At 36.3% G+C, this 24,330-nt stretch overlaps 2 protein-coding genes across 4 annotated transcripts in view; both read left to right on the forward strand.

Moving 5' to 3' along the window:
• Window positions 1-17,425, forward strand: part of LOC109823798 (probable serine/threonine-protein kinase At4g35230) — a 35,449-nt gene extending 18,024 nt beyond the window's left edge. Inside the window, exons 7-11 of one of the 3 annotated variants that reach the window (XM_020390178.1) lie at window positions 568-756; window positions 842-1,000; window positions 8,546-8,668; window positions 15,676-15,789; window positions 16,636-17,425. In XM_020390178.1, coding sequence (XP_020245767.1) covers window positions 568-756; window positions 842-1,000; window positions 8,546-8,668; window positions 15,676-15,789; window positions 16,636-16,887 — 837 coding nt within the window. In that variant the 3' untranslated portion in view covers window positions 16,888-17,425. Of the gene's footprint in view, window positions 1-567; window positions 757-841; window positions 1,001-8,545; window positions 8,669-15,675; window positions 15,790-16,623 lie in introns of all 3 variants that reach the window. The other 2 variants (XM_020390194.1, XM_020390186.1) reach the window with 2 other exon arrangements.
• LOC109834050 lies at window positions 19,160-23,015 on the forward strand. Its single transcript, XM_020401944.1, has 3 exons — window positions 19,160-19,477; window positions 19,573-19,928; window positions 22,379-23,015. Exons 1-3 carry the CDS (start codon window positions 19,160-19,162, stop codon window positions 23,013-23,015), a joined length of 1,311 nt encoding a protein of 436 aa, XP_020257533.1.

The following is a 24,330-nucleotide window of genomic DNA, read 5'->3' on the forward strand; positions in this document are numbered from 1 at the left end:
CTTTAATGACAATTATTGTGCTTAACCAGTGAGGATACTAATTGATACCCTAACTTGTTTAGTGAGTAAATGCAGATTTCTCAGTATGCCAAAACAGTCATGTAATTTATACTAATTGAATACCCTAAATTGTTTAGAGAGTAAATGCAGATTTCTCAGTATGCCATTAAAACAGTCATGTAATTTATTATAAAAGTCCTTTTGTGTGTGTGTGGATTCATATTGTTTTTTTGCCTAAGGAAATTGATCTCTCTTGTTACTTGCTGCTTTATTCTTGAAGAGTTGAATTCTCCTACCTTGTAAGCTCGTAAGTTTTCTACTAAGTCTACTATTACTTCTATTTCTAATTTTCCATTGTGAAGTTGTTAGTTTGTATTGGGTACACTGGCATTTAGCATGTTTCATTTCTACTTTGGCTACATATGCAAGACATGTGCTCGTTATATGTAAGATCCTTGTACACTGATGTTTCTGGAATATATGATTTGTTTGTTGGTGCTTCCATATTCACAGTCGACATTCATTTTATGATTTGAATGCTTCAAGTTGATTAGCGTCACATTCCAGGCATTAGATTTGATTAGAGGGAAGAACATATTGCTTTTGATGGATTCTTCCTTGGAAGGACAATATGCAAATGAGGATGCTTCTAAGTTGATTGACCTTGCTTCGAAATGTCTACAGTTTGAGGCTAGAGATCGTCCAAACTCTAAATTTCTTCTATCCTCTGTGGAACCTCTCCAAACACAGAAAGAGGTACTTCCTTTTAAGATAAATATGATACTTTTTAGTACTTTGTATTTTATTTATGATTAGCCTTTCCTCTCTTTTTGTATTACAGGTGGCATCACATGTTCTAATGGGCCTGTCCAAAACTCCTGCAGTTCTACCAACTATGCTCTCTCCACTTGGAAAGGCTTGTGCAAGGATGGACCTTACTGCAGTGCATGACATATTGCTTAAGACTGGTTACAAAGATGAGGAAGGTGCAGAAAATGAGGTAACTTCAAGTGCTACCCACCGGCTTTTATCTTTTTTATTGTCTTCTAAATTTGACATGAAGAATTGTGAAGTGATAAAAGAAACTTTGCTGATGGACCTCTATACCTAATGATCCAAAAGATTCTATTTATGGCAGGATTGTCTTTCAATGTTCACCCATATAATGAACTCCTTTGAGCACTAACCTTGGCAATCAATTTCACCACTGTTTTAAGAAGCCTCCGCCTAGTCCGTCTAGGCGCACGCCTAGCGTCTGGGCTGTACCTAGGATGTCCACCTAGATTTTGGGAGTGTTTAGGAGAGCACCGTCTGCTTATGTGGAGTGCACCCTTTAGGTCTTGATCCTGATTTTTTGCATTGCAGCCTCAATGTCCTCCAACCTCCTTCAAACTCCTTTAACCTTCATATATGAACACATGCATTACCTCCTCCGACCTTCAATAAAACTTCCTTGACCACCACTTAAATAAAGAAAAATCCGTCTAGACACCAGACCGACACCTAAGTTTTCTGTAACATTGATATTCACTATAAAGTATTGTAATTAATAAATAAGAAAAGAAAACCTCCTAGGCTCTAGGCGTCAGGTCCAACGCCTAGGCCTCCTAGCGCTTTCTATAACCTTATTAATTATTATTTTGGCTATTTAGTATTTACGTATGCATGGTTTATTGTGATTCTAAGATTGCTAGCTAATTTTTTTTACAAATTTATATGAATTTAATACATATTTTTATCAATTATTATAATTAAATAATATAAAAATAGCTAAACGCATACACGCCTATGCGTTTAGGCGCTGACTCAAACGTCTAGTCCGCCTAGCGTCTTCTGTAACATTGAATTTCACTTATGGATATTTTGCCTCTTCTGGGATTTTTGCAGGAGTAAGTGTTAACTTTGGGCTAATTCTCACAACTAATGATGTTTTTTATGGGAAAGGATTGGATCATCATCACAAATTACTAGATAGTTAAAAAAGACCATATTATTACCCATAGAGTATCTAAAAAGACATTAGAGTATTTAAAATACACCCTCTTTACTAATAAGACCATTTTCCTCACCGGTGGCGAGAATTCCGACAGGAAAATTTCTTTCACCGCCTAATCTTTCAAAATTATGAAATATACACCTAAATTATTCTCTTTGTTTTTATTTTTTTCCAACTCTTTCATCTATCAAGAATCAAATAATTTTGGGTTTATTGGTACATGGAGTAGGGGCTGGAGCTCGAGGGATGACAGTGGTCTGATTCCTTGTTGGAGCTTCAGTTAGATCTAAAATTAGGGGAAAAATAGAAGGAAATAGGAGATTGAAGTTGGAGAGGAAAGGCGATCTGGTTTTTCTTATATTTCAAACTTAGCTCAAACCAGTGTGACCTAATACTCCTTGGCTAAAGTTGGGTTCTTTGGTGTTGATGGAGTTGAACAAGAGTCTGATGGATTTTTTTCTTAGTACTTCAGCTTGTAGAAGATAAAAGTTAGGTGATGAGATTTTTGGGATGATTGTTTTTTTGTTCAATTTGATCTGATGCTAGGAGGTTAGATAGATTTTGATGAATTTTATTTCGGGGATGTTTACAAAGGAGAGAGATAAGATCATGGAAGTGACCACTGATGAGGGTTTGCGGATAGGTTTGTTGAGAAAATGAAGGGGTAATGGAAGAATATTAGAGATAATAAAGGGATAGGAGATAGCTGCTAAGTTAATTAAAGATTAGTGTGTAAAAAGTGAATACTTATAGGTGTAGATTTAATATTTTTTAGAGGTCAGACTGGTGGACAAAATTTTCCCGATGGAATTCTTGTCATTGGCAATAAAAAGGGTCTTATTAGGAAAATGATCTATTTTAAATAAATGTCGCTAGAGTTTTTCAAATTATTCTATTGGTAAAGAGAGTCTATTTTAAATACCAATCTGATAATTTAGCTTCATCACCTTACAGAGTATTTGTTTGAGTGAAATGCACATAATGTGGTTGTTTTATTTATTGGGGCATTAAATCTATACACATTGTTTAATCTCGGTCAATCATTCAAGAAATCATCCATTAAGATCAAAACTTTCCAAATATAAGAACAAGTGCAGACATTGCATAACACGCAACTCATTTTAATAAGCTAAACATAAGACATCTAAGACCATCATACAACGAGCAGTTTCATGTTATTGTTTATCATGATATAAATTCATGATGTAAGTAGCCGTACTACATAGGGCAGACCAACTCACAACTATCTTGGTAAAATTTTGTCTTAGTTTGACAAGTTTTTCAGATTATGTTTATGAAAAAAGAGAAGAAGATTTCACTAATTTTTGATGCCACAAAGTTATACCAGTTTAAGCATGCTCTTACCTTAGCAACTTTTTGTTAAAGATAGAAAGTCAGAGGTGTATTAGCTGTATTGATTTAGGATTAGCTGTGTGAATATTTGGAGTTATTACTTTCCTAATTTTATCGCTTGTCTTTGATTATATATGTATGTAACGTTGATTAGAGAAAATATAGAAATCATAATCTTCTTTCCAAAACTTACATGGTATCAGAGCCATCTCAGGCTCCTGAGCCCTAGACAGCTAGGGTTTCGTCAGATCCACGGCAGCGTCCGCTCTGCTCCGCCGTTCAGTGCACATCGCTCTGCTCCGCACCGCTCCGCTCTGCACCCCTCTCTCTTTCTTTCTTCGGTACCGACCCCTCCCTTTCTTTTTTTTTCTTTTCTTTCTTTCTTCGGGACTGAGAAGGAGAAGAGTTCGGATCCAGTGCTCTAATAGCAAGGGTTCGGATCCATCTGATTTGTTTGGGGTTTTGTTCTCTGGGAGCCGAACAAATACCATTAATTTCTCTCTAAGTCTACAATTTATTTTTAATGGGGACGAATAAAGAGCCTGCCACTCTAATTGTACCTACAGTTCCTCAACCATTTTCCACTCATCAATTGAAAATTCCTGTTAACCTCTCTAGCTCTAACTGGGAACAATGGTCCACATTTGTTGAGACTGGGTTAGATTCCCTTCGAAAGGGCAAATATCTGAAAGAAGAATCACAAACTTCTGAGGACTGGAAAGCTGAGGATAGCTTTATTCGCATGATTCTATGGAATGCGATGGAACCGGATATTCTATCCACTGTACACACCTTTAAGACCACTAAGAAAATGTGGGATCACCTCCAATCCACATATTCTAAAAAAACCAGCATGGCACACGCATACGCAGTTTCTCAGGCACATGCAAGGTGTGAACAAGGTGATGCAACTCTGACCGAGTACTTCACCAAATTCAAGAAATTATCTGATGAGATGAGTGATTTATTTCCCTTCGGTGCGGATTCAGCCACAGTATGGGAGCAGCTGAATACACTCACATTTATTGGAGGTATGTCATCCAGATACTCCTCAGCACGACCAATCCTTCTTGGTCAGACGACTATACCATCATTGTCTGCTACCTATCATCTTCTGCGGGAGATGTTTCCATCTGATGGGATTGGTTCATCTCCTATTACTGAAAGCTCAGCATTAGTGGCAAACTCTTACAAAGGTAAGAGCACAGGTCAGTCATTTGTGAAAGGAGGAAAAGGATCTGAGGGTACTTCTGATTCTAGTAGCAATAAGAATGTGCAGTGTCGCTATTGCAAGGAGTGGGGTCACATGAAGTGGGACTGCCCAAAGCGCCCAAAAGGTTCACCACACCCTCCTCGTGCTCAGGTGGCCACTGTTGATCAATCACCCAGTGAACGCACCAATTCAGATGAAGTTGCTACACTTGTTCAGCGACTTGAGCAGCTGGGCTTCTCTCGTGCCGACATGACCTCTCAGCCACAGACTCCGAGGGCTACTTTGGCCCACCCAGGTATGACTTCCAACTGCTTTATAGCATCAAAATCATCATGGATTGTTGATTCAGGCGCTACTGACCACATGACTGGTAACAAAAGTATACTGTCAGGACTTGCCACTACCTCACAACCACCTGTCCAAATAGCCAATGGTTCTACCTGTAATATAGAAGGAATTGGATCCACCCAGATTTCCCAAAACATGCCCTTATCATCTGTCTTATATGTTCCTTCTTTTCCTGAAAATCTTATGTCTGTAAGCAAAATAACAGAACAGTTATATTGCTCCGTTACCTTCACCCCAACTAAATGCACCTTTCAGGAACTGGGGACGAACAGGTTGATTGGCACTGCATATAAGGACAAAGGTCTGTATTGCATGGAGAGCTCACCTCAGCGAGTGGCATACCTGAGTACTAGTAGTGCTAAGGAGGTTCATTATCACTTGGGGCATCCATCTCTCCAGGTGTTGAAGAAGATACGTCCTGAATTTCAGTCTATTTCAGAATTAGTTTGTGAGTCCTGTATCCAGGGAAAGCATGTTCGTGCTTCCCATCCACCTAGAGTCATTGGTCGGTCTAACGGTATCTTTGATTTAGTGCATTCTGATGTATGGGGTCCTTGTCCAGTTACATCGGTGTCAGATTTTCGATATTTTGTTACTTTTGTGGATGATTTCTCTCGTGCAACTTGGCTTTTTGTTATTAAATCTAGACAAGAAATTTTTGCAAAATTTTCAGTTTTTTGTTCTTTTGTGAAAACTCAGTTCGACACCACTGTTAAAACTCTTCGTAGTGACAATGCCAAAGAATATTTTACAAATGAATTTGTGAAATATATGACTGATAATGGTATCATCCATGAATCATCATGTGCTTATACACCTCAACAAAATGGAGTAGCCGAAAGAAAGAATCGACACATACTTGAGCTGGCTCGTACTATGATGATACATGGACATGTCCCTCATCGTTTCTGGGCTGATGCGGTTCTAACTGCATGTTATTTGATAAATCGGATGCCATCCTCTGTCCTTGATGGTGCAATACCCTATAATGTCCTATTTCCATATGCACCTTTATTTCCTGTTTCACCCAAGATCTTTGGTTGCACCTGTTATGTGTATGATAATCGACCGGGTCGTGCAAAACTTGATCCCAAGTCACTCCGATGTATTTTTGTAGGCTATTCTGGAACTCAAAAAGGTTATCGATGTTATAGCCCTACTATTAGAAGGTACTTTGTTTCATCTGATGTTATTTTTCTGGAGTCTGTACCGTTTTTCTTAAATTCTGAATCTAGTCCATTATCTATATCTAGTAATTCTCCACCTATCATGACTATTCTGAAATATCCTGAGGTTCACATCGGCTCTTCTTCAATCCTCGAGAGTGGCGAGCCACCAACACCTCCTGCGCCTCCTATTACTCAGGTATATACTCGAAGGGGTAAGCATCTCCCTGTTAATACTAACTCTGTCCAGACCATGCAGGACCATGAGACTTGTGCATCTCCCGGTGAACCTGCCCCAACCACTGAATCCCCACCATCTCCTACCCAATCACCTGACCCTACCACACCTAGTCCACAGATTCCTGCTCAAATCCCACCACCTCAAATCTCCGATCTTGACCTTCCTATAGCCCTTCGTAAAGACTCACGTAACTGCCCCAGTACCAGATATCCCCTCGACCGCTTCTGTTCCTACGCAGCTTTATCCACATATCACCGTGCCTTTACTACTAGTCTTGACAGTTACTATGTTCCTAAGAATGTGCCAGAGGCTCTGCACAATCCGGGGTGGTTTAGTGCTATGCAGGAGGAAATGTCCGCTCTTTGGAAAAATGAAACGTGGGATCTTTGTCCTCTCCCTCCTGGCAAAAAGGCCGTCGGTTGCAAGTGGGTCTTCACGGTCAAAGTTCATCCTGATGGGTCACTGCACCGACTCAAAGCTCGCTTAGTTGCTAAAGGGTACTCTCAGGCCTATGGCATTGATTATGATGAGACGTTTTCTCCTGTTGCTAAGATGGCATCTGTTCGGATCTGTATGTCTCTAGCTGCTGTTCGCCACTGGCCACTGCACCAATTAGATGTCAAGAATGCATTTCTCAATGGCATCCTTGAGGAGGAGGTTTACATGACCCAGCCACCTGGATTCGTTGTTCAGGAGGAGGCTTCCAAAGTCTGTCGTTTGCGAAAGTCTCTATACGGTCTGAAACAATCCCCCCGAGCTTGGTTTGGGCGTCTCTCCCAAGCACTTGGTCAGTTTGGCATGACCAGGAGTGCTAATGACCACTCAGTCTTTTATAGACACTTAAAGGAGAAGACCATCATCCTAGTTGCATATGTTGATGATCTGATTATCACCGGTGATGATGTCGAGGGGATCTCGGCATTGAAGAAGTTTTTGAGCGAGCAATTCCAGATTACAGATCTTGGTAAACTCAAGTACTTTCTTGGCATTGAGGTATCACGGTCTCCTGGTAAGATCCTTATTTGTCAAAGAAAGTATGTTCTTGATATGCTTTCAGAATGCGGGTTGCTTGGATGCAAACCCGTTGACTCACCGATGGTCCCTGAGACCAAACTCATGCCTGATGACGGAGCACCCCTACATGATCCTGAGAGATATCGGAGATTGGTCGGGAAGCTAAATTATCTAACAGTTACTCGACCGGACATTGCTTATCCAGTTAGTGTAGTGAGCCAATTTATGTCAGCCCCGCACACTACACACTGGGATGCAGCTATTCGAATCCTTAGATACCTCAAGGGATCTCCAGGTAAAGGACTCGTATATTCTGATCAGGGACATAGTAGGATCGCAGCATTCACTGATGCCGATTGGGCAGGTTGTCCTACTAGTCGAAGGTCCACTACTGGATACTGTGTCTTCTTTGGTGGTAACCTTATATCCTGGAAGAGTAAGAAGCAGACAGTTATATCTCGATCCAGTGCGGAGTCAGAATACCGCGCAATGGCAAACACATCCTGTGAGCTAATTTGGACGAAGCGTTTACTCAGCGAACTAGGTGTTCGCCATGATGGTTTGATGAGGCTACATTGTGACAATCAATCCTCCATGCATATCGCCAAGAATCAGGTCTTTCATGAGAGGACCAAGCACATTGAGGTGGATTGTCATCTGATTCGAGATCTTGTCATAGGAACATCCTCTTGTCCCCCATGTATTCAACTCATTCACGTTCGGACAGATCTTCAGCTCGCCGACATTCTAACCAAGCCTCTTCGCAAAGCCCCAATTAATACTATATGTAACAAGTTGGGCATGTTAGACATATACGCTCCAACTTGAGGAGGAGTGTTAAAGATAGAAAGTCAGAGGTGTATTAGCTGTATTGATTTAGGATTAGCTGTGTGAATATTTGGAGTTATTACTTTCCTAATTTTATCGCTTGTCTTTGATTATATATGTATGTAACGTTGATTAGAGAAAATATAGAAATCATAATCTTCTTTCCAAAACTTACACTTTTAATTTCAATAAATATTTCTTTGAAATTTTAGCTTTCTGTCTTCCTAGGTTGTTGTGCAATTACCAATGTTCTGAAATGCGGACTAAGCAGCCGCTTATACCTATGTGCGTCGGAACCCACAGATTAGGGAAAAAACATTATTATGCGGACATCTGCATAATTGTGCACATTTTTTAGTAAGCAGCTGCATACTTTTACTATGCAGGAAAAAACGGCACCTTATGCAGTTGAGGACGTAATTGATGAAGGGCCGAAAGGAGATGATTTGGATGAGGTGGATAACACCGATGATTTTGAGGCTTCCTCTGAAGAAGAGTTGGATGCTAACGTTCGTTATGAGGAAGAGTAGATGATTGTTTTTAGTCTATGAACTTTTATTTTTAGTTTAGCGTTCAATTTAGTGACTTCTACTTGAGTATCTAGTTAATTTTGATATATGGATTAAAATTTTGAGCAGTTAACTAGTTATATTGATTGTTCAATTGCATATTTGTTGGTCTTTTTCTTAGTATATTTTCTACATGAATTTTGTATGTTGTAACATATGATAAATAATAAATGTATTAAAAATTAAAAAAAGATGCTTAATTCTGCATAATTTGATTAATCGGTGCACACTCCAAGTTATCATTAAGTACTCCCGGAGCACACACATAATAAACCCTGTTTTTGAACACCGACTGTAACAGGCTAATAATAGTGACATAATGCTAGTGAGGGTATCATGAGTCACGCTCATTTTTTTGTGTTTTTACAAAAGGTTGTCTAGGAAATGAGACCTAGACGATATATGCAGAAGGGACTCTAGCATCTATTAGGGATACTTCTCTCTTAGCATTGGTCTTCATATTTTCTGGGAAAGATCCTTTTAACATCCAAAGGGAACTTTTGAGTCCTTGCTTAGGTGAGTGTAGTAAACTAGTAACTTCTACGTATATAATATATAGTCTCCTATTGACCAAATTCAAAATTTTTTTTTTCGTTCAGTGTGATAAAAGAAATTGTTTAGCACTTACAGTCAAAAAGAGAGTTTCAACTGTAGGTTTACAGTTTGTAATAGAAGCTTGCTTTCTATTTGTATTTAGTTTATTTGAAAGAAGGAAAGAGACTTGTATCAGTATGATAAACATTTGATTATAGGGTTAATTTGTGTATAGTCCCCTTATACTATTGATAACAAGGAATGGAAAAGATAAAACTTTGATTTGAATTTAATTGGAGAATCTCGCCGAAGAAACTTCAAGGTGAACTAACCCAAGCGAAGAGTCTTCTTCGATGAACAGTGCTTGGGTGATCAGTGGTGCTGGTGAACAATACATTTTCTGTTTTATTTTTTACTTTTTAGGCATAAGATAAACGATTTCACATATAGACATCTAATCTAGAAGCTGGCTTCTTGCCTTAAGGAATAACTCCAAAATCTCACGTAAATAAAATTTTATTCATCTTAAACTCTAGCCCATTACATGAATCTCCTACCCTCTGTAATATAGTTAGGAATTCTTATCTAAAACAAAATCAAAATTTATCCTATCTCTAAAACCATTTCAATCTTAACCATAGAATAATCCAACAAACTCAATCTTAACACAATCTATACTATACTATAAAAAGAGGATTGGGGTGTTAAAATTTCTAATTTTCTTTTTTGCCCTTTCAAATTTTGATAAATTCTAAATCTGCCATTATCTCTAACTAATGTTTTATTGAATTAATATAACCTCTTCTTGATTATGTATCTCCTCACCTTTCTAAATAATTATAATTATCAATAATATTAAAACTATTAATTTTTTAAAATAATAAAATAGAATAATTTATAAAATAAGTATACATAATTATTAGTAGCAACTAGTTAAATTATTATAATAATTATTTATTAGTTATAATAAAAATAATTAAAATAATAGTATAAATAGAATAATATATTACTAAATATTATTAAAAATTATACTATAATTAATAAAATAAATAGAATAAATTTTGAATCGCATAAAGAATGTAATTATTTTAATAATATCACATAAATTACGAACTACACTATTTATTTAGTATTATATTATTAAATAAATAAATAATTTAATATTATTTTAGAGTAATTTCTCAAAGATTATTACATGATACCGAATAATCTATACTTGGTAATGATAATTAATTTTCCATTAAATAAATATAACCTCTTATTAATTATGCACCTCCTCACATTCCTGAATAATTATAATTATCTATAATAATTATAATATTAATTGTTTGACAATAATAAAATAAAATACTTTATAAAATAAGTATACACAATTATTAGTAGTAACCAATTAAATTATTATAATAATTATTTATTAATTATAATAAAATAATTAAAATAATAGTATAAATAGAATAATATATTACTAAACACTATTATGAAATATTATAATTCAGCGAGCATCAAAATAAACAAAATAAATTTTGAATCGCATAAATAGTGTAATTATTTTATAATATTACATAAATTACGAATTACACTATTTATTTAATATTATATTATTAAATAAATTAAATAAATAATTTAGTATTATTTTTAGAGTATTTTGTCAAAGATTATTACATGATACTGAATAATCTATAATTGGTAATGATTGAGAACTAACTTTTTACAAAAAAATTATTTAATACTAATAATAATACTATTAATTGTTAATGATGGTATAATAAAAATTTAATAAAATATTTATAGTATAAATTAGTTAAGAGCATAGTTAAAAAATTAAATTAGATAAATATTTTGAAAAATTCCTTAAGGACCTAAAATATGGGACCAATAGGGGGGACAAGTGAGGTGTCCACCTCCTATTGAAAAATGAGTTGACCATCATTAATGATGGTCAACTCATTATCCAATAGGATGGAGGCACCTCACTTGTCCCCTTTATTGGTCCCATATTTTGGGTCCCTGTAGCAAAGCTCAAATATTTTATAGTGTATTTATAGTTTAATTATTTTAATAGTATTACCTGAACTAAGAATTGTAATATTAAATAAGATAAATTACAATAAACCCCCAGAACTTTTAGCATTTTGCAGTAAATAAATCCTACAAACTTTCAAAATCACACTAAACTCATAATAACTTTTGTTGAAAGCCCCCAATATCTTTTATATAAATTACACCAAACCCCCAATAACTTTAAAAAAAATTTTATGCTATTTTTTGGTTCTAATTTATAGAAGTTATCTACAAAATTTAGAAAGGTATTAGGGTCTTCTTTGAAAGAGAAAAGTCATTAGGGGATTAGTGTTATCTTGAAAGTTCATAAGGGCTTAGTGTAATTTACTTTATTAAATAATTATAATGGGAAGTAACTATTGTAATATGTTGCAAGTATCAAGTATAATTATCTAGGGAACATCAAGCAAAAACTAGCAAGATTAATACAACTTAGTTAATTTAGAGTTAACAACTTTCAAGTTGGAGTTGCATATTTAAGAAAAGTTATAGAATTGATAGTTTTATTTAAGAACAACTTTAGATTTGGGGACTTATTTGAAAAAAAAGTTTAATACTAGGCGACCATTATAAGAAAAACATTCAATTACAATAATTACACATTAATAATTAATTCATATATTTATTTTTAAGCAATCTTATTATACAATTTTATTTATTAACATATAGGTTTAGTATTCAATACAGAAATTTAAAACGTAAAACATATATGCTCATGTGCAAAGCACATGCATTATACTAGTTTAAATTAAAAAACTAAATAAAATAACTAATTGTCCCTATCCAATACGAAATCCAAATATGAAATCATAACAACTCTTATCTTCAATCCAAATCAAATCTGGACAGTGATTGCGTCTTGCATCAATTCTCCCCTTGTTGGAGTAAGCTCGACCTCGAGTTTTAAAAGGAAGATAAAATGATGAATCCTTGAATTATTTTGAACTATGACTAGTGGACTCCAATGTCTTCAATAGTTTCTCAAAACATGATAATGAATGGGTGGTGGAGGATCCAATATAACAAAGTCCATTATCGAATTGTCTTGAACTGGAAGCGGCTCGAACTAGTTGGTGTTCTGATCATGCATGAGAATTTGAGGCTTAGGCTCATGCTCGGGCTCGGGCTCAGGCTCTAACTCTTGCTTGAGCAGTGAATTGGCTTTTTGATTTTGGTTCTGGTTCAAGCTCTGGTTTAGGCTTGGACTCTAAATCATTGTTTAGAAAAACCCGTTACATAACTTGTTATGTTGCGTTGTAACCTAAATTGGCCTTGAATGTTGCTTCACCTTATGAAAAAACCCAGATACATATAACTCTATGTCATTACAATATAATGTGCTTTATTTTAATATAACTTATGTTATTTCAATATAACATGCATTATGTCAATACAACTTACGTTATTTCAATGTAAGTTCTAGAGACTTGAGAGTATATCTTTTCTCAAAAATTAAAGTAGTTAAGTAATTACTAATGATTATTTGTTAAGCCTTTGTGACTTGTTGTGGTGACATCATTATGTGATTGTGAAATTATTGATATGACTGTTAAAACAAATGTAATTAGAATGAGCTACAAATTTATGGTTATATATTTGATTTGAGTATTCGATTGTGATACTTCCTAGTAAATCGATGTAGCTTGTATTAAATTAAATAATTTTTATTAACTTATTTTTGTATTAAGGTTTTTGTTCCTAATTCTTAAAATTATTATTATTGTCTTTTATATTTTTTAATTAAGCAATAATAAAATATTTTGTTCCTATTGAGATGGTATGCTCAAAAATTTTGATAATTCTTATTATGAATAGTTAATATGTAAATAATTAATAAACAAAATAACCTATGTTATGTAGTACATTTTTTGCATTTTTTTAATCCTTAACATGAGGTGCAGAATTACATCATGTGTTATTGTTATTTTCACCATTGCTTTGAATCAATCTTTTGTGGGTGGCAAACGGAGACCCGACCCGACCCATTTAATAAACGGGTCAATGTGATACGACCCGTTTATTAAACGAGTTACCAGACCCGACCTATATAACCCTTAGAAATAAGAACCACCATTAATTAACTAATCATAGTTTAATATAACCACTCCTACCAAGAAACTGATCACACATACTCAATATTCCAAAAATATGAGGTCTAATGTACTTTCGCACAATTCTATGCTCAAGACCAAATTGACAAATCAACGCGAACAAACAATATCCAGTAAATCCGAAAAATCTAAACTAACCCATCCAGTAGCTAATTTGTTAAAATAAAATAAAAAAATTCACTTTCAACCCCTTAACATTTACCAAATTTACACTTTACAAACCTCCCCCTAAAATCAAATCATATCAGATCTGGACCACCAGATCTCAGCATCTAACCCACATCATCGACCCACTCATCGCCATAATCGCCTCCCTACAAACCTCCACCACCTGAACCCGATGCATAAACACCTTCAATACCCTAACGCTCCCCTTCAACCCGATTCTCGTCTCCACCTCCACGACATTCCCATCACATTCCTATCGAATTTTTCAACAACAAAGCTCGCCGCCATGTACTGCGTCCTGTCGCCGACGATCTCGTCGGCGGGGATGTACATGACTTGGTTGTTCCCGTAGAGGAGGCAGATGGTGGAGCCGTAGTGGGAGAAGGAATCGCGGTTAGGGTCATAGTGGGTGTTTGTGTTATATGGGTCAGTCGGGTCAACCCGAATTGACTTATTTAATAAATGGGTAAATTTAGATAGACCCGTTTATGACCCGACCCATGTAAGTCAAATCATACCCATTATAAACGGGTCGGGTCGGATCAGGTTGATGGGTCGGGTCATAAATTGCCACCCCTAATCTTTTGATTGGGGCTGAGACACTTTTGTCTTGGCCTTTGAAGAAAAACAACAATGTTTTCTAGTTCTATGTGGATAACTAGAATACTTCTTTTCAATCAGAAATTTCTTAGATGCCCACGAACGTATATAGGTCGATGACTATATGAAATTATCAATCTTCATCTTCTCCTCTTAACCTACACTTACCATATATATACATTTCCCAATCCGATATATTGTAAATAGTAAACAAATCTTCTAGTTCTTGTATCCATAGTTCACACTTGTATTTTTCCTCATATCCATCAAATCCATAAAAATAGTCAAACTTCAAAGGATTGAATTCATCTTGTTGTGACCGAGGAAGTGGATATTTACCCATGATAACGTGGACAGATGAACTTGATCTGATACCAACTGACGGTGAACGGAAAAGGTGAATTTGATTGAATTTAACTGGAGAATCTCTCCGAAAAAAACTTCAAGGTGAACTAACATGGATGAATATCTTTTGTGAAGAATGCTCTGGTGAGCTGTACGAGGTAAAATACTCGGTTGAATAACTCCTTTTTTTAGCTCGAGATAAACTATAGATATAAACAAATTAGGAACGATTACATAGACATCAAACATGGATGATGGCTTCACGTCTTGAGGAATCACTCTAAAATCTCATGTACACAATTTTATTCAGCATAAACTCTACTGCTACAAAATTCTCCTCCCTCTTTGATAAAGTTTGGATTCTTATTTAAAAAAATTCAAAAACCTATCCTATTTCTAAAACTAATTCATTATTAACCTTAATAATCCAACAAACTCAATCATAACACAATTTAAATCAAAACAAGTAAACAAAATAACTAATTCTCACCTATCTAAAACCAAAACCAAATCCAAATCTAAAATCATTCAGTCGGAATCAAATCTGGGCAGTGACTGTGTCCAGCATCAGTTGCCCAATTGTGTATATACCCCCTGTAGATCTATTGTTGCAGATAGACCCCTGGGTGAATGTTTTTTGACTCTTACCCTCAGGAGGTCTATTTGTCAAAATAAAACAATTTTCTCTGAGGGTAAAAGAGTAAAAAAATCACTCAGGGATCTATCTGAAACAATACAACCACAGGGGGTCAATCCGCAATTGGGTGAGAGTACATCAGCTCTATTTGCAATTAGCCCTTGATTGTATTTAAGACATGTACGAACAAAATGTTAGCTTTTATGGACATCTGCAGTCCATCCAATGTTCACAAAATAGTTTGTGTAATGACTGGGAATAAATATAGAATGATTCACTGCAAGGTGTGCTAGTGACGGTTCCATGTGAGGTATTATGTATGTAAAATGAAATAACTATACAGTGGCTTATGTTGAGGCGAATGAACCATAAATTTTCGATTAACATTTCACTACTATGAGTCTGCTGCTGCATCTCAATCTTTGCTGTATTCTATTGGGTCATGAAAATATTAAAGTTCATATTTCTGCTACTGTGTTCACCATGTGAAGCTTTCATTTCAAGAATGGACACAACAAGTGCAAGAGATGTTGACTACAAAGAAGTTAGGTGATACTGCATTCAGAGACAAGGATTTCAAAACTGCTATTGACTGCTACAGTAAGGTAATGTATCATCTTTCATTCACACCATGTTTTTCTCCTTCATCATATGGTTTCTTTCAAACTGTTTATGCTTTATCTTATAGTTGTTGTTTCTATGTCAGTAACTTAAGAGTAAAGCCTTTCATACCTTTTGACTTTTCATGTGTTCTATGTACTATACAATAGCTGCAATATTTTACAGCAATATACTGCTGAGATCCATCTATTAAATGCCTTAGAAAACCATGATGATTTAAATATTTTATAGCAACATACTAAAGGAAAAAAAACCTTAGTTGTTAAAGCTGAAGCAGTGGCGGAGCCAGAAACTTAATGTTGAGGGTGACCAAGATACATAAGTGCCCTCTTATTTATTTAATTTAAAACAAAGCTAGCTTTAAACCAAATTTGATATTTATGATAGAATCCATATATAAAAAGTCAGTACATATAAAATGTCGTACCAAAGGAGAAAATTTTAGCACCTTTTCAATTGTTTATTTTTTTATAAATTTATTAGAAAACTTGAAGTAACAAAATTCCCAAAAACATAAAAATTTAGCCCCGATATTCAAATGTAGTTTTATGAAACTATGTTATTACATAAAAGATAGGAAAAAAACATATTTTCAATGATCAACCAAATTCTAACTTATGTAGAAAGTCCAGCGGGGTAGCTAGCTCCGCCCCTGCTGAAGGGTAAAATCAAATCCCATGCTGGAGAAGCAGAACATGTAAACTAATATATTGACAGATGAAATCGATAACTTTCCTTAACCATGTACGTTTGTCATGTACTGTCAAGCAACTTCTCCAAATGTATTGAAACTTCTATGTTTTCTCATGCGAAAAAAGTGAAACATGCAGTTGGTGAGCTTGATGTCTGTTCCTTCTGCGACTGTTTTTGCACGCCGTGGCCTATCATACTTGATGAACGGACAACCTGAGCTTGCTCTCCGGGATGCAATGCAAGCCCAAGTTTGTATGCCCGAATGGCCGACTGCTTTCTACTTGCAAGCTCTTGCTCTCTCAAAACTCGGAATGGAGACAGATGCTCAAGACATGCTTAATGATGGAGCTGCCTTCGAAGCTAAGAAGCAGAATGGTTGGCGAAGCTAGTTTCATCCATTGATCCATTTGAAAGATTTATATCAGAAACGCCATGTCGGTTAAAATTGCACTGGGAGAAAAAAAAAAAGCTAGATTTGTATAATCTGGAGAGGCTTGGAGCTGCTGCCTCCAAATGCAAGTGAGTGGGAGGGGCAGCAAATGAAGCATTGTATAGAATGTTGAGGGCAGAGGTGAGATACATTTGGACGTTTCTCGAGCATCTGTGCATTTTAGGGTTTTAGGTTGGGGTTTATATTTGTGTTTCTATGTTGGCCTTGTACTCTTTAGTTTGGGGGACTTTTGGACGGTGGGGGATGGAATGTGAATGTCTTTAGGACTGTAAGGAGTAAGCATGTTATCTATCTTAAATATTTATTTAGTGAAAGAAACGTCTGTCATGAGCTACAATTTATCATGCGGAAAACCTTACTAATAAGCCCTGCTATATTATGCATTATTTTTAATTTTGCATCGAGGCATTCAGAGTCAATTGGTGGACTGTTGTAGAATAGGCGAATATCTAAATGTTAAGCAGTGTTCTTCGATTCACTGAGAATCATATATTTTGTGATGTTTGTTGCTGCCACAGACGGTTAGAAACGATTTTTGGGAGCGAGCAAGTTGCATTTTTTATAGTTCTATTATTTGTGCGTTTTTTGACTTGGGTTTTGTTTTTCTTACTGGGTTGATCGTTCCTACTTATTCAATCATACTTTGTAAATGTTCTTTTAAATTTTTTCCTAATATTGTAGAGGATTTTTTTAATCAGTCCTTAGGTAAAACAGGTATCACATTCTGCAGGATATTTCAAATGTTTTTTTTAACAGATAACAAGCATGCTAGCAAGGAGCAAGATTGATGCGCCACGTTGATCAGTAAATTATTAGGGAAAATCCTCTTTTAACCTAAAGTTTTACCCCCAATTATTTTAAAACCCATCTACTTTACTGAACACCAATAAACCCATTATACCCATGTGGCTTAATTTTAAACCCAATGTTCCTTATACCTCTCTATCTCTATACTATATTTTCCCCAAAATAGAGAAACCCGACTTTGCCCTTTCTCTCTTCTTCTCATCACCGCCAACAGTAAGGCATTTAAATGAGAAAACCTTTATCATGTTGAGACTACTATTTTCTCATGAGAAAACCCTAATTCTGTTGATTACATCATTTGTAGTGAGAGTTTGGAAAGTGCTATACTTTCTTTAAAAAGTGCTATGAAAAGCTAAGCAATGTACCTGTTCTATATTTTCTTTATTTGATTCACAAAATAAAAATCATTTGTTCCTCATTTCTATAGAATGTAGAAAAATCTGGTCTTTGAATATTTAGGAATGAATATTGAATTATATTGTATAGAAACATAGAGAATTGCATATTGAATGCCGATGTTGAATTATATCGTATACAATAAGAAAATGCATGTTAGACTTGTGTTTGTTTGGTAATATTTGATTGTTAGTTAGTTCCCCACTTATTTTATTTTTTATGAATTTCAGTAATGGAAGAAGAGCTATATTGTGCAATTATGGACTTTAGAGGAAACAATCATTTGATTCCAATGAATATCAATGGGACTTTCAGTAATTTAGTGGCCGAGGTGCAAAGTAGAATTGCTTTTTTTTTTCAAGCCCAGTGAAGCTGACTTATGAAGTCTCATATACAGAAGAATTGTTTGTACGTGTCCATGATGACGTCGATTTGTCAACAATGTTCGACGTACATCTAAGTTGCAAGAAGAAGATAGTTAAGATGCATGTTGACATAGATCGAGATACATTATTTGGTCTAGAGGAAAACACCATTCACATAAGGTAAGAACTTATTGTATATTGTGAGGTCCATATTTCACAAAATTAATCCATGTTTATTTAATTTCTCTGTAGTTCAAAGAAAAATTATGACGATATAATATGTCGGCAATTAGCTGTAGTACTAGATAAGAATTTTCATTAATGTTTCTAATTGCTAGTCTTATAAGGTAACTGCTTTATGTTTGCAGGAATCCTACCATATCTCTTTCGGAACAACATGCATCCTCGACGCATAATCCATCCAATTCACAAAATGCATTACGTGAAGTTGAGAGATCTAGTATTCAGATTCCTATTTCATGGTATCATGCCATTAGAAGTGTCGGACAAGAATTTAATGATGTTGAACATCTAAGGCAAAGTCTTGGAAATTACTCAATTGCTCTCGGTTTTAACTTTGCTTATTTGAAAAATGAACCTAGAAGATTGATAGTAAAATGCAAAGGTGCTGATTGTGAATGGATGGTCCATTGTAACCGTCGTACAGACTGCAAACGGTTTTATGTGAAGAAAATTGGTCGTGCACATAGTTGTCTCGGAGGAGGCATAGGAGAGAAGGGACATCCACGGGCATCTCGTAAGTGGGTTGCAAATATTGTGAAATCCATACTAAAAGAACAACCCACCTACCGCGCAATTGATCTTAAAAAGAAGCTTCTGAGAGAGTTTGGCGTTGATATCCCCTATGGAAGAGCTTGGTGTGGGAAAGAGCTTGCTCAACAGGAGTTATATGGGTATGCAAAACATTCATATGAACAACTTAGATGGTACAAGGATAAAGTTATAGAAACTAACCCAGGATCAATCGTCCATCTAGAACACGAAGATGGCAGATTTACTAGATTTTTTTTATCTCATATTATGCTTGTTGGAAGGGTTTTGTCGAGGGATGTAGACCAATTTTATTCTTGGATGGCACCCATCTTTTTGCTAGGTACAAGGGAACTCTACTTGCTGCTACTGCTTTGAATGGAGATGGAGGAATGTTTCCTGTCGCTCTTTGCATTTGTGGAACCGAGAATGAGAGCAATTGGGAGTGGTTCCTTGAATGCATTCGTGACGTATTGTACAATTCAGATGATCCATATACTCCGAATGATGAGCTGGTTATAATCTCTGATCGAGACAAAGGACTTCAAAATTCCGTCAAGAATTGCTTCCCTTGTTCATATCACAGTTATTGCATCCGCCATTTAATGGCCAATTATAAGAACAACTTGTCAAAGAAAAGGTTACCAGCACCACTTAGGGATGATTGTGTTCAAATTATGAAGAGAGCTGCCTATGCCTACACAATGCATGCTTATCATAATGAATACAACGAGCTCCAGAATAAGTCATCTATTGCTTTCATCGCGGCGGTCGACCGCCCAGCAGGCAGAGAGTTTGCTGGGTTTTGGGTCTTAACGGGTTTCGGGTCGGGTTTGGGGTTTAGTATATATTCTAATTTACCCAAGAGAACCCCTTTTCATCTGAAATCAGAACCCTAGCCCCCCTCTCTCCCCTCAAACCCTACTTTCTCACTCTTTGGTGATTTGGAGGATCTTTGAAGGGTTTTTCGGCGGATTTTTGGTGGATTCAGCGAGAGGGATCATCTTCCTTCAGATCTAAGGCTTCGTTCTCATCGTAGGCGAGTAACATCTTGCCCAACTTCACCTCTTTTCGTTTTTATACTTAGATTTGAGTTTTAATCCGGTTTTATTGAGCCTAAATCGTATTTTATGTAGATAAAGTATATCTTTATGGCATAGTATGTGAAAACCATACTTTTCAGTCTTTAAAAGTTCACTAATGGTTTTAGCTGATGAGATTTTGATCTGAAACGTTTTTATGAGAGTTTAAACCGATTTTTACTGTTTAAAAACTTTTAGAATCACATTAATTAAAGTTTGGGATTTTTGGTATTGAGGTTTAACTTTTTAAACTTGTTGTTTACTGCTATATATCACTATTGAAATGTTAAATTTTAGTTGGGTATAGATATCCCCAAATTTTAATGAGTTTCGAAGCTGACAGAAACCCAGACCGGGGTTCTGTCTGTTGAGCGGTCGACCGCAGCGGACTCAGCGGTCGACCGTCGCGAGTCTTTGCCAGCAGAATCGCTTCTGCTCTTTGAGCGGTCGACCGGCATGACCTCAGCGGTCGACCGCCGCTTAGTTTCGAGCCCAGTGAGCTTCGGCTCTGCGAGCGGTCGACCAGAGGGGTCTCTGCGGTCGACCGCCACACAGTTTATGTTGCCCTGTATGTTTTTGTTGAACTTTTCACTCGTTCGAGTGTTCGCCTCGATCATCTAACATTGGGTTCTCAGTTTTACTAAGTATCTATGCATGATAGATGGCCTGAAATACCAGTTTAGAATCACATGCCGAGTTGAGTATGAAATTTGTATAAGTAAATCTTACCATGTATATCTGTAATACTTGCTCAGTGGTACAGTCCTCGTGTTGGACTATAATCCATAGAAGTCATCGTGTTGGACTATAATCCATTCAGTCCTCGTGTTGGACAGTTACCTATTTCCCTCATGTGTTGGCAAGTCTCTAAATCTAATTCATGTATTGGACATCCTTTTTAACCCGGTATGCGACATTTCACATGAGTTATGACATAACAGTTATAAAGAATATGACATGACACATATGTAGAGTATGATATGACACTTATGTAGAATATGTCATGGTATTCATGTAGGACAATACATGATACTGCATTTACGTTCTGAGATGGGATGTATTCCTTTTTACTTATTTCTGTTCACGTATTAGACTCCGGGTTTGGTACTTAGGGATTTTCAATTTGGGATATAAGGTATATACATGAGGGTTTCCTTGTTTGGATTATTTCGCTCGACGTACCTATGCCCGTGTTAAAACTTCATAAGTACTAAGACCCATTGTTTATTTTTAGGATAATTATATATATATATATATATATATGGAGAGTCGCAGGTTGATGGCGACACACTTTAGTGTTCAGCTATCTTTTCTAGCTATGCTTTATGTTGGAGCTCCACTGTAGTATTTGTTAGACATTTGAGGACTATGTTATAGATGTTGTAAAGGCTGTATGCCTTATTTCCTTTACTCAGACTTATTGTATTTGAAGCTTGTTGAAAACTCCAGTTCGTTCATTTCAGACATTGACTTTGTACTTCGGTATGTTGGATGATGAAATATTATTATGATCTCTACCATTTCATCAGTTATTCTCTGTATTATCTTTTACTTTCTTTTGTACCTACACCTGTTATTGACTCTACTAGAGTGATAGAATTGTGATGGTGAAACATGTTAATGCACGGTGTGGTGCATGACAGGTTTGACATTTTTGGTTTTACCTAGGACTGCAGCCTTGTGTGAACCCAGGGGTGTCACAGAACAACTTGTCAAAGAAAAGGTTACCAGCACCACTTAGGGATGATTGTGTTCAAATTAAAAAGAGAGCTGCCTATGCCTACACAATGCATGCTTATCATAATGAATGCAACGAGCTCCAGAATAAGTTATCTATTGCTTTCATTGAAATGCTGAATATGAGCCCACAGAACTGGGCTAATTGTTATTTTCCTGGAAAGATGTCACCATTTTTACATATTTTTGGTCTTTGTGATTGAATTCTCTTATATGTGTGTTTGAACATGTATAACATTTGAATAATCCTATAGCTATAACATGGCTGCAGGTATGGGTGGTTATCCTTAAATCTAGCTGAGTCCTTCAATGCATGGATTAAGGAAGCCCGATTTTTACCGAGAGCGCAGTCGGTTGATCACATCCGGGTGAAGATGATGAAAATGAGCTACGATAGACATGAGGAATCCAACAAATGGACTACACCACTTGTTCCTAGTGTAGAGGAGCATCTTGTCCTGATCAACGAGGGTGCACGTTGTCTTCATGTTAATCCTTCTACGTCGATTCTGTATGAAGTATATGATTCCCCATCTGTTAGAGTGAATTTGGAGTACCGCACGTGTACTTGTCGCCAATGGCAAGTTCTTGGACTACCTTGCAAGCATGCGGCCGCTGTAATCAGGCACAAAGATCAGCTATTGTATCCATATATTTCTGACTATTTCAGCACAGAGCTGTACCGCAAGTGTTACTCCTTTCCCATATATCCAATTCCAGATTATGAGAAGCCAATTATAACGGATGAGAATATGGAGATTAGACCTCCATTAACCTCGATTCGTAGAGGAAGGCCAAAAACAAAGCGGATCCCTTCTGGACTAAATCCTTCTAGAATGTTGAAGTGTAGCCGATGTAAGGAGTTCGGTCACAATCGACGAACATGTAACCAACCAATAGCTGATTGAAATATCATGCTTTTGAATATTTTCAAATCAGTTTGATTGTGATCTTCATGGACTTATTATAGGTTGATTATGTTTTGGTGGTGAAGATAAAAAAACAAACTATTTTGATCATTGTAAATTTTGGGTAACTACTTCAGTTAGTTTTAATGTTATTTCAGTTAGTTTTATTGTTATATCTGGTTGTTATACATTACTCAAAACCTTTGATGTTATCATATCAAGTATTTGCGTCGCGGTGGATGATTGGTCAATAAACACGTATGAAAGGTCATCGAGTGTTTGCGTTGCGGTGAAAAAAAATGATGATACTTTATACGGCAAAGTATAGAACTTATTTTTTTTGGCAACATACACTCGATGACCTCTCATACGTGTTTATTGACCAATCATCCACCGCGACGGGGGGTCCTCACGCAATTTTGAAGCTTTTGGCAAAGTATAGCATTTTATGGGAAAGTATAGCACCTTATGGCGAAAGTATAGCACTATACGGCAAAGTATAGCACTTTATGGCCAAAGTATAGCACCTTATTGGCAAAGTATAGCACCTTATGCTCTATGGAGATTCTGCACCCAAAGTGTCTAAAACCAAATCAGTTTTTTTCACCGCAACGCAGACACTCGATGACCTCTCATACGTGTTTATTGAGGGGGGGGGGGGGGGGTCCTCGCGCAATTTTGAACCTTTTTACAAAGTATAGCACTTTATGGGAAAGTATAGCAGCTTATGGCGAAAGTATAGCACTATACGGCAAAGTATAGTACTTTACGACCAAAGTATAGCACCTTATTGGCAAAGTATAACACCTTATGCTCTTTGGAGATTCTGCACCCAAAGTGTCTAAAACCAAATCAGTTTTTTTCACTGCAACGCAGACACTCGATGACCTCTCATACGTGTTTATTGACCAATCATTCACCACGACGGGGGGTCCTTGCGCAATTTAGAAGCTTTTGGCAAAGTATAGTACTTTATAGGAAAGTATAGCACCTTATGTCCAAAGTATAGCACTATATGGTAAAGTATAGCACTTTATGGCCAAAGTATAGCACCTTATTAGCAAAGTATAGCACCTTATGCTCTCTGGAGATTCTGCACCCAAAGTGTCTAAAACCAAATCAGTTTTTTTTACCGCAACGCAGACACTCGATGACCTATCATATGTGTTTATTGACCAATCATCCACCGCGACGGGGGGTCCTCGCATAATTTTGAAGCTTTTGGCAAAGTATAGCACTTTATGGGAAAGTATAGCACCTTATGGCCAAAGTATAGCACTATAAGGCAAAGTATAGTACTTTACGACCAAAGTAT

This window comes from Asparagus officinalis, chromosome 1, assembly GCF_001876935.1.
Source record: "Asparagus officinalis chromosome 1, Aspof.V1, whole genome shotgun sequence".
NCBI lineage: Eukaryota > Viridiplantae > Streptophyta > Magnoliopsida > Asparagales > Asparagaceae > Asparagus > Asparagus officinalis.